Source organism: Rhinolophus sinicus, chromosome 2, assembly GCF_057876585.1.
Source record: "Rhinolophus sinicus isolate RSI-liver-muscle chromosome 2, RSI-T2T, whole genome shotgun sequence".
NCBI lineage: Eukaryota > Metazoa > Chordata > Mammalia > Chiroptera > Rhinolophidae > Rhinolophus > Rhinolophus sinicus.
Window position 1 is genome coordinate 137208190 of NC_142502.1, and position 11152 is coordinate 137219341.

The window sequence follows — 11152 nt, forward strand, 5'->3', positions numbered from 1 at the left end:
TGTGAGTGCCTCCTTAAATGTTGTGTTTTTGGCTCCACACCAGCCTCACTGCTACTTTCCACTCAGCTTTGACTATCCCTCCTCCCAATGCAGCACTCTGGGTGGCAGGCCTGCAGTCTCTGCTATGTCGCTGTGGTATCTGTTCAGCACCCTGGTCGGGGGGCCCGGCTCTGTCCTCATTTTGGTCCTCCTGCTGAGACTAAGTGTGCGACTCTGGCACAAGTCTCATCTTTGGGACCTCCAGTGCTGCTCCACGGATCTGACTGGGAAGGTGGCAGTGGTGACCGGGGCCAATAGTGGTGAGTGCTCCTACCGCCCTATCACCTCAGTAGGGGCTTCAGCACCCAACAGCCTTAACAGGGAGGGCGGGGGGAGCAGCATCCACTGTCAGCACCCTTGTTCCTCTGTTTGCTCCACTGCCCTCTCGTCACTTCCCAGACTAGCCTAGTCTGAAGCTGCCCTCCTGTAGGTATGGGGAAGGTTGTGTCCCAGGAGCTGGCCCGCCGTGGGGCCCGTGTGATCCTTGCTTGCCGTAGCCGTGAGCGTGGACAGCAAGCCCTGGCTGAGATACAAGCAGCCTCAAAGGACGCCTGCATTCTGCTTGGCGAGGTGGACTTGAGCTCTATGGCCTCTATCCGCACCTTCGCCCGCTGGCTTCTACAGGAGTATCCCGAGATACATCTGTTGGTTAACAACGCTGCGGTCTGCGGTATGTGCCCTGACTTGCTTCTCCCCAACACATTTCAGGAACCTCTTTTCGAGCTCAAAGACCCCAAAACAGGCATCCCCAAAGCATAATCTGTGCACCCTCCTGGAACACTCTAATTCATACATAACCCTAAAGAACCTGCTTTAAGCTATAGCCTCAAATTTCATTCCCCCGTCTTTGCACATACACATTCCTGTGGCGTTTCTACTGAACCCCAATATATCCCCCCAGACTTTGTGTTGTGTCTGCTCGCTCGTGGGCTGGGAAAGAATTCATGAGTCAGGTAGAAACATAGAAGGAAGATTTATTAAAGTAAGAGAAGAGTCGGCTGGAAACTACTGCAAACTACTGCGTTGAGACTTTGGTTTTAAGTTTTATATTTTCTAACCAGGATGTCAATCACTCTGGCCTGTAGTAGAATTCTCTACTGAGTTCAGCTTTGTCAGGTTGAGTGGGGGAAATGGGTTAAACTGGAAATTTCAACCTATGTATTTATTATGTAGATTTAAGTTGGAGCTAGGAGTGGATCCTACACAGATGTAAAACCTCTCCCTCGTCACAGGGCCAGCACTGGGCCAAGGTAAATAGAAACATTGAAACTGATATTTGTACCCTATTTCCCCGAAAATAAGACTGGGTCTTATATTAATTTTTGCTCCAAAAGATGCATTAGGGCGTATTTTCAGGGGATGTCTGTACAACAACCTACATTTATTCAAATACAGTCATGTCATCATCTTCTGGAACATTGTCATAACGTACTAAATGCATCTGTCTGGTTGACGATCTTAACTGGGGCTTATTTTGGGGGAAACACAGTAGTAAATGTATAGAAAGCAGAATCATTAAGGCCAGGTGGAAAGGAAGCAGAGAAAGAAAAGCTTTCAAAAAGCCCCAAGCTAAATTACACTTATACCAGAGATCCAAATCTCCAAATAGAAGATTTAGTGCCACCATTACAATCCCCCTGTCTTAACACTTTGTCTCCCTCAGTGTAGTCCCTTCATTACCCAATCCCTGTGTTCTTATCTCTTCCCAGGATGCCCCAAGACACTAACCCCAGAGGGTCTTGAATTCACCTTTGCCACAAATTATGTTGGGCCCTTTCTGCTCACAAATCTACTGCAAGGTAAAGAAGCGTGCCTACTTTCTGTGCCCACCCAGTTTCTCCATTCTCCTGACATTTTGCTGGCTTACTGTCTTCCATGGCCACTTCCTTCCCCATGGCACCCCGCTGCTTGCTGAGCAATGACCCAATACGCTTTTGCTGCACACAGCAAGGGAAACACAAGTCAGGATTAGGATGCTAGTAATGGAAGCAGCCCAAAATACAACCAAGCAAGAGGATCTAAGATCCCGCCTCACCTTCCCTCAGTTCCGAGTTCCAGCCAGACCAGTAGAGTCAGTCATCTCAACAAAAACTTCTTGAGGGTGGCACCAGGCCGCTAGGAACACAGACACCGCACTGACTGACTTTCTGTTCTCAAAGAGCTCAGGAATCACCATGGATGCAGACAGAAACACACCACTGCCTTGGGCCCAAGTCCTTTGACTTTCTGAATTTTTAATCCTTTCTGATTAAAGAGTTTTAGGTTCTTCCTGGGAAGGAGGAGGGAAATGGGTGGCAGGCAAATTCTCCCCAACATTTTTTTCCTGAATTATGTAATGATCTCTTTAAGAGAAAATCCATTTTTTTTTTTGGTAAGGTAATATAAAATTGAAAGTGTACAAAAGGGTATACAGAAAAAAAAAATCTTTTCCTCTTCTTGAAAATCAGCTACCCATTTCCCTCCTGGGAGGTAACTACTGTTGGCAGAGTCTCCTGTACCCTTTAGTGGCTAATTAATTACATTAGCTCCAACTGGAAAGGGAGCAAGGCAAAACTCTATACACTTGAGACTATGACAGTGTTTTTCCTCTTCCCCAAAATTGTAACACATGCCTTCATCTTGTTTGGTAATAGTTGGTTTTGTTTTTTATGTTGTTGTTTATTTTTATTTTATTTATTTATTTATTTTTTAATAAAAAGCATTCATTTGAGCAAAAGTTGCTCCAACCTGGGATACACATATTCAGGTAGCAACCTAAATTGTCTTTCTAGTGATAGTTTCTTAAACTGTCTTCTCTCCAGTCTCCCCTTCTCTAATCTGCTACCTCCTGCCACTTTTAGAAATCATCTTTTACCATATCACTTTCTTGCTTAAAGAAGTCCTCTGAAAGTACTCTGTCCTTTATAGGATAAACTCTAACCTCGTCCTCTTCACTTACAAGACCCCATGCAGTCTGAGAACCTCCCCTTTTGCCCTCCCTTAACCCACATCCTTGTCTCCAGCCAGTCTGTAGCTCTTGGACCACACTCTGTTTTTTCTCCTCTGGCTGTGCTTTTGCACATCTGAATCCCTCTGTCTGGAGTATCCTTTCCCTCCCCCTTAGCCTGGCTAACTTTAGTTCATCTGCCAAGATTTAGCACAGATACACCTGTGCTGTGGATTGTGCCCTGACACCTCTGCCTTCCTAGGCACCCCCAGTTTACAGGGCCCCCCTAAGCCCCTTGTACTCATCTCTGTTGCCGAACTGACACTGCTCCATGAGGATCGGTCTCCAACTGGGCTGTGAGCCCCTTTGGTCTTTATGTCACTGTGTCTGCAAGTTTGGAGTCCATTGTCCTCTAAGAATAATTTTATCCCTAGCAAATTTTGGCTAAATACCACCTGTTCAAATTTTCATTTGTGATTCTTAATTTCAATGGAGGGCTCAAAATAATTTTAGCATTTTGCAAACAATATTGTACACTAATATGTGACAACTACTATTTTTCATAAATTATATAATCCAGACTTTTTTGGTATATTTAGGTACTCATTTTTTTTTAAAGATTTAACTTGTTCTATTAATTGTAATTTTATTGTTGTTCCTTTGAAAGATAGTTTTATTTTTAGTTTTTCTCTGTTTTTTTTAAAATTAGTTTCAACTGTACAAAGCAATATAATAGTTAGACATTTACATCCCTCACAAAGTAATAACCCCCCTCCCCCAAGCTACTACCCCTCTGACATCTTATGTAACTGTTACAATACCATTGACTGTCTTCCTTATGCTGTACTCCACCTTCACTGACTATCTATCTATCTATCTATCTATCATCTATCTATCTATCTATCTATCTATCTATCTATCTATCTATCTATCTATCTATCTATCTATGTATCTATCTGGTCTGACAATTAAGTTCTCGAGCTTGTTGCAACAATGTTGCTAACCTTGTTTTGATATTAGAGGGATTATTCATTACGAATTTGTACCAACTGAACAAACAGTTAACCAAGTTCACTATTTGGAAGTGCTGAAAATGCTGCATGAAAAACTTAGCAGACAACGACCTGAACTTTTTGCCAACAATTCATGGCTCTGGCATCACAACAATGCACCAGCTCACAGGGCACTGTCTGTGAGGGAGCTTTTAGCCAGTAAAAAAATAACTGTATTGGAACACCCTCCCTACTCACCTGATCTGGCCCCCAATGATTTCTTTCTTTACCCAAAGATAAAGGAAATATTGAAAGGAAGATATTTTGATGACATTCAGGGCATCAAGTATAATACGATGACAGCTCTGATGGCCATTCCAGAAAAAGAGTTCCAAAGTTGCTTTGAAGGGTGGACTAGGCGCTGGCATTGGTGCATAGTTTCCCAAGGGGAGTGCTTCAAAGGTGAGCATAGTGATATTCAGCAATGAGGTGTGTAGCACTTTTTCTAGGATGAGTTCGCGAACTTAATAGTCCGACCTCATATATATATTTCCTTAGAGTTGACATACAATATTATTCTACTTCAGCTTCAGTTGTACAGCGCTTTGGTCCTGCATCTACACAGTCTATGAAATGGTCCCCCTGATAAGTCCAGTGCCCATCTGGCACCTTCCATAATCTTGACAACATTGTTGATTATATTCCCCACACTGCATTTCATATCCCCATGACTATATTGTGACTACTAATTTGCTCTTTCTAATCACTGCACCTTCTCCCCCATCCCCTCCCCACTCTCATCTAGCAACCATAGTTTTCTTTTTTTCTATGTCTCTGAGTCTATGGAAGATAGTTTTTTTTTAAAAAAAAAAAAAAACAACAACAACACTTTCCGTAGTCTCTGCACAAAATTCTTTCCCCCACAACTAGCACCCTATGTCCTTAGCATCTGTGTGGGTGTCTGCCACAGTCCAGGGGCCTAATGAACATTTGTGGAAGCAATAAGTGGATGAACGTATGACTATGTGAGAGACAGCTCCCAGAGTTTCCAGCCTCTCCTTTTCCCCTCTCAGTGAGCTAAAACATAAACAAGCATCAATTAAATTAGCTCCAGCTGGCAAGTGGAAGAAAAGCAAGACTAAACTTCAAACGCTAAAATAAAAGAGGAGGGAGAGCTAATGAAAATGAGGTCTCACTTTACATTAAGGTCTCTGCGCCTAGCCTGGGTGCTTGGGTGGGGGCCACCGACCCTCTCCTGAAAGCCCTGGATGGATCCTGCTCTCTGAGTGTCTCCTGGAGAAGCAGGTTGGGGAGTGGGCATGGGAGTTTACCCCAACACTTGCACTGAAAGAGTGTGGTCCCCTCTCTACCCAGGTTCCCTACAACGGGCAGAGTCAGCCCGGGTGGTGAATGTGTCTTCCTTTACGCAAGTGTACGGGTACATTGATGAGGAACATCTAACAGGGGCTGGTGGACCTTTGACCTTCAACCAGAACTATTACTGCAGCAAACTGCTTTTGACCTCATTCACTGGGGAGCTTGCCCGGAGACTTCAAGGGACAGGTAACTGCCTCTGACACCCCTTACTACTCAACTCCAAACTCTTCACACCTTCTCTCAACATATCATGGCATAAAATACTCCCAATATCCCTCAAGCCAGCTGTAAATCTCCGTTTACCATTTGTGCACCCTGTATTTCTCTTAACATAGTGGAATGTGTTCACATCCCATTTTCAACCTTTTCCAACTCTCATCACCTGTAACATCTCTCTCCTCCCAGTATTTTCCAATACCAACACCATACATCATGTTTCTCCTAAAGTTCACCCAACACTTTCAAATACTTATATCTCCTTACTGGCTTGGGTACTACCATTCCTGTAAGTTACAAAGCACCAATGTCCCTGGTACCAACCCCCCAAGTCTTTGGTCACCTCTACCCAACAGACCTGGAGGGATCCTTCTTCATTGCACACTGCAGAACCACACTTCATCCTTTCGTCTCAGCATCCTCCTCTCACTTCACTTTGCACGCTGCCTCATCCTCTCAGGCGTGACCGTGAACTGTGTGGATCCGGGTGCTGTATACACGGAGATCATGAAGCAGTTCTCTTGGTTATACCGCTTCCTCTTCAAGCTCAGCAGCTTCTTCATTAAGGTGGGTAGGGGAGGAGCTGGCTTGGCCAGAAGAGGGTGGGGCAGGGCTCTGCTTGTCAGTGTGTCCCCAGCAGGCTAAAGCCTGCCTGGCAGTGACATCCCATCCCCTCCCCAGGATCCTAAACAAGGTGCAATCCCAATCCTCTACCTGAGCTTGGCAAAGGAGCTGAATGGTGTTTCTGGAAAATATTTTAGCAGTTCCTGTGTGATAACTCTTCCCCCTAAAGCTGCTCAGGATCCTGTTGTGGCCCAAAGCCTCTGGAATGCCTCAGTCCGACTAACCAACCTAGACAAGACGGACTGATCCTCTGTGACCCCTGCCCTGACTTGTCACCTCCCCCAACTCACAGCCCTTACTCTGAGTATACTTGTTGGCCAGCTCCAAGGATCAATCATCTTATCCACTTCCTCCTCTTGTTGGCTCAGTGGTACCAAGGCTCAGATGAGCCAGGGGACAGTGTCAGCTTCTACTTTATTGCCAGTTCTCTGGTGGAAGTATTCATTAGGATCTCTACGTCTGCCAAGTCCCAGGTTGTGGTGAGGGGGAGTGAAACTCCTTCCAGTGAACATTAATGGTACCAGTAAGAGAGGGAACTCCTACCTATACTTGTTTGTTCCCAGACCTTTGCATCCTGGCTTTGGGGAAACAACACCACATGGGGTCCTCTGGATTAAGGCATATCCCCCATCCTGTAGGACAGCACCCCAGCTTCCCAGGGTGTTGTCTCCCAGCTGCCACTATAAGTGAGCCTGCAGGTACTCATTCTACCTTTCTATCAACTAGCTGCTCCTGGGGATGCATTGTGCAATAAAACCAAGGAATTCTGGGAGTGAGAGCCTGTCGCTTCTTTCTTGGGGTCTTTGTTCATCTGTATCAATTTTGAAATCAGCTCTACAGATTTCATACACACACAAATCCTTTTGGGACTGCATTACATCCACTTGGGAGGACTGACATTTTTATAATATTGAGTTCTAACCATAAACAAGGTATACTCATATCTATTTAAATCTTAATACCTTTACAAAATTTTGAAATAATTTTATCCATAAATACCTTACATAAGTTTTATTATATTTATTCCAGGTACCTTACTTTTTATGCTATTGTAAATGGTATTTTAAAATTTGTATATTGATCACATATTAAGCGACTTCATGAAGTTACCTGATTCTAAGAAGTTATCTGTGGATTCTTTTGGTTTTTCTACGTAGAAAATCACATCATGTAGGAATAATAACAGTTTTATTTCTTCTCTTTCAACTATCATAACTTTATTTTTTCTCTAGAAAACCTTGATGGATTTTATAGTGTTAAACCAAACTTGCATTTCTGAAATAAACCAAACTTGGTCATAGTGCTTCTTTTGTATAGATTGCTAAATTTAGCATACTTACGTTTTTTCTTTAGAACTTTTTATTATATGCATAAATAAAATTGGCCTTTACTCTCCTTAACTTATGTTGCCATTGTCTGGTTTTGCTGTCCTTGAAATGTTGATTTTATAAGATGAGTTGGGGATTTGTGTTAGTCCAGGGACATCATCTAAGAAGCAGATGCCAAGTGAGGATGAAATGTACAAGAAACTTGTTTGGGAGAATGGTTGTGAGAAAAAATGGGGGAGAGGCTGGGAGATGCACCAGACTCTGAGTGAAGGAGAAAGGGAAGGAAAAAAGGTTGGTTGGGAGCATCTTAGCAAGCAGTGAGATTGTTTTTCCATTTTTAAAGTCTCTCTTGTTTTGAAAGTATTTAATCTATTTCTGTTCCTTAGTGGTTCGTCTAAAAAATTTAACCTGCATATTTAAATTAACAGTATCTTAATATCATTTTGCTTTTTTCGAACAATACATAGCTCTTAGCATCCTTTAATATTATCATTCCCTTTGAATTTATATGGTTTTGTAACCCAATGTTCTAATTATATTGTTATTTCATTAATCTCACAAATCAGATATATTGTTATTATTTTAAATAGTTGGTATTTGTGTAGATTTACCCGTATGTTTAATATTTTCTTTGCTCACTCCTTTTTGTATCTCAGATTTTCCATCTGGGATTATTTTTCTTCTATCCAAAGTGCATCCTTTAGATATTCCTTTAATGAGGATTCGTGATAGACAGAATTCTAAGATGGCCTCCAAGATTCCTACCCTCTTGTGTACACATTCTGCATAATCTCCTCCCCTTAAGTGTGAGCAGAACTAGTGAATATGATGGAATTTAACTCCTGTGATTACATTATGTACCTGGAAAATGGTATTTTGCTGATGTAATTAAAGTTTGTAATCAGTTGGCTTTGTGTTAATCAAAGGGGAGATTATTTTGGGTGGGCCTGACCTAATCAGGCAAGCCTTTAAAAAGGGTTAGATCTTCCCAGAAGTCAGAGAGGTTCTCCTGTTTACCAGGAAAAAAGCTAACTGCCACATTTGGGAGAGGGGTACTAGAGTTTACACTCTAGAGTGAAAACTTCAGTTCTATAGTCCTATGGAACGGAATTCTGCCCCTAATCAGTGAGCTTGGAAGAGGACCTAGAATCCAGATGAGATTGCAATCCTTGGTGATACCTTGATTTCAGCCTGATGACACCCAGGGGACACAGCTAACCTGTACTCAAGACTCCTGACTCACAGAAACTGTGAGACAATAAATGTGTTCTTTTAAGCCACTAAATTTGTAGTAATTTGTTATGTGGCAATAAAAAACTAATACAGGATCTAATGATAGTAAATTTCCCCAGTTTCATTTGTTTGATTTTTTTTTTTTTACTTTACTGTTATTTTTGAAGAATCATTTTGCTGGCTAGGGAATTATAGGTTGATAGTTATTTTCTCTTGTTTTAAAAAACATTTCTTTGTATTCTGGCTTTCATTGTTGCTATTGAGAAATCAGATGTTAATCTAATAGATGTTCTATAAGGAATCTGCCTTTTCTCTCTTGCTCCTTTTTAGATTTTATCTTTGTCATTGTTTTTCTACAGCTTCACTATTATTAATCCAGATGTGTACTTCTTTTTGTTTATCCTGGTAGGAAGCCCTTGGATTTCTTGAATTGGAAGATATATATGTATCCAGTATTTCTCTTTAAGTACAGCCTCTCCTTTGTTATCTTTCTTTTTTTATGGAATTGCAATTAGATAAAGGTTGGACTTTCTCACTTTCTCTTTCATGTTTTTTAACTTTTCTTCCACATTTTCCTTCATCTTCTGTGTTAAAGCTGCCTTTCAGTTCATTTTTTTAGATCTATTTTCCAATTCTCTAATTCTCTCTTCAGCTATGTGAAAAATAATCTAAATGTAGACACTTTAAAATGGAGTTGAACTGCCATCCAGAGAAACAGCCTTGCACATCTTATGCCTCAGACCTTTGGAATGTTAAAACAGGGCAAATATAACCTTTGAACTGAGCCTAAAGCAACATTGTGTCCCAAAGAACTGTTTACAAAGATAACAAGAAAGCAGATATTATGACAACTGGTCTGATGTCTACCAGACTGATAATTAAAAACTGTTGTTTAGAATTAACATCAAAATGTTAGCTTATCTGAACCAATAGAAATGCCTTTCTTCTATTGATGTAATTGTTCTCCTTCTCTTTCTCATAAATACCCCTTGCCTTTGTCTCCTAATTGGAACACTATTTGGATGTCTGCCTGAATCAGCATTTCCCAAACAGCTTTTTTTTTTTTAATATCAAATAAATGCTTGTTCCCTCTTACTTTGAAATGCTTTTTATTTTAGTGTAACATCTGTGACTAATCTTTTGTTTATGCTATCTAATAACTTTGTATTATAATTATTATATTTTATCATTATATTTTATAATTGGTTGTTCTGCCAATCTACCTAGTCAATTTTTATAATCTCTTGTTCCTTCTTTATATTTAAATCCCCCTTTAGCTTTTTAAAACATGTTTTAAAATATGTTTTTAAAGACATATTAAACATATTTGTTTTATATACTGTAACTGAAAATCCCAATGTCTGTAATCTTTGCAGGCTTGGGGAGTCTGGGCTGGGGCATCTGGCATGAGGCTGGGACCCCTCCTGAGCTTTAACTGCCACACACAGTGTGGGACCAGCCCATTCATGTCTCCGTCCCTCCTACCCATCTTGTGGAGGCCTCTTCTGTGTGTCCTTAGATATAGGACTTCTGTTCAGCTAGACTTCAGGTGATTCTCAATGATGGTTTTTCTGTAGTTTAGTTGTAATTTTGATATGGTCATGCGAGGAGGCAAATACAGTGTTTACCTAATCTGCTAGCTTCACTGGAATTCCATATATATATATATATATATATATATATATATATATATATTTACCAATTCTAATCATTTTCAGATTAATTTGGCATTTTCTATGTAGGTCATTATATCATTTGTGAAAAGTTATATTTTGAGTAATTAGTTTAATTTCTTCCTTTCTATCTTTATATTTTTCTTACCTTATTGTATTATGTCCTAAAATATGATGTTGATTAGAATCAGAATTATTAGACATCTTTGTATTCCTGAATTTAGAGAATCTAATGAGACCTTGTATTCTTTTCAAGGGTTGATATTTGTTTTAACAAAAAGTCTCTATCGGTATATATGGTTTTCCCCAAGATTTCTACAATAGAACTTGCAATAGCAAAAGAATGGAAACAAAATATCCCACTAGAAGAAGCTGGTTAATGAGTTAATTGTATCCATACAATAGAGTACTATGCAGCATAAAAAATGAATGAGGAAGAGCTCTACTTACTGATTTCGAAAGATCTCCAGGATATATTGTTAAGTGAAGAAACTAAGGTGCAAATGTTTATAGTATGCTACCTTCTGCTCAAGAAATGGGAGGAGTAAGATGATATATTCATATTTGCCTGCATTTACATAAAACATTGAGAGGACAAGAAAGAAACAAATAAGGGTTATCTGTAGTGGGCAATGGGGAAGGAGTGGATGGAAACAAGAGTTGAAGGGAGGTTTTTGAATGCATACTTTTTATATTGTTTTGGTTTTGTAATCTAGCAAATGCATTATCTATTCAGAATAATAA

General features: G+C 40.4%; 1 protein-coding gene across 4 annotated transcripts; it reads left to right on the forward strand.

Annotated features, from left to right (window-relative positions):
• Nucleotides 1–65: 65 nt before the first annotated feature.
• On the forward strand, nucleotides 66–9332 carry LOC109457414 (retinol dehydrogenase 12-like). Of its 4 annotated transcripts, none has more exons than XM_088796083.1 (6): nucleotides 67–299; nucleotides 470–709; nucleotides 1749–1838; nucleotides 5332–5520; nucleotides 6011–6117; nucleotides 9145–9332. In XM_088796083.1, exons 1-6 carry the CDS (start codon nucleotides 125–127, stop codon nucleotides 9199–9201), a joined length of 858 nt encoding a protein of 285 aa, XP_088652209.1. In that variant the 5' UTR covers nucleotides 67–124; the 3' UTR covers nucleotides 9202–9332. The 4 variants fall into 4 exon arrangements, with proteins under 4 accessions (XP_088652210.1, XP_088652209.1, XP_088652208.1 ...); XM_019750310.3 differs by lacking the exon at nucleotides 9145–9332 and adding an exon at nucleotides 6232–6946 and having other exon boundaries at nucleotides 69–299; XM_088796084.1 differs by lacking the exon at nucleotides 9145–9332 and having other exon boundaries at nucleotides 66–299; nucleotides 5907–6039.
• The last annotated feature ends 1820 nt before the right edge of the window (nucleotides 9333–11152 follow it).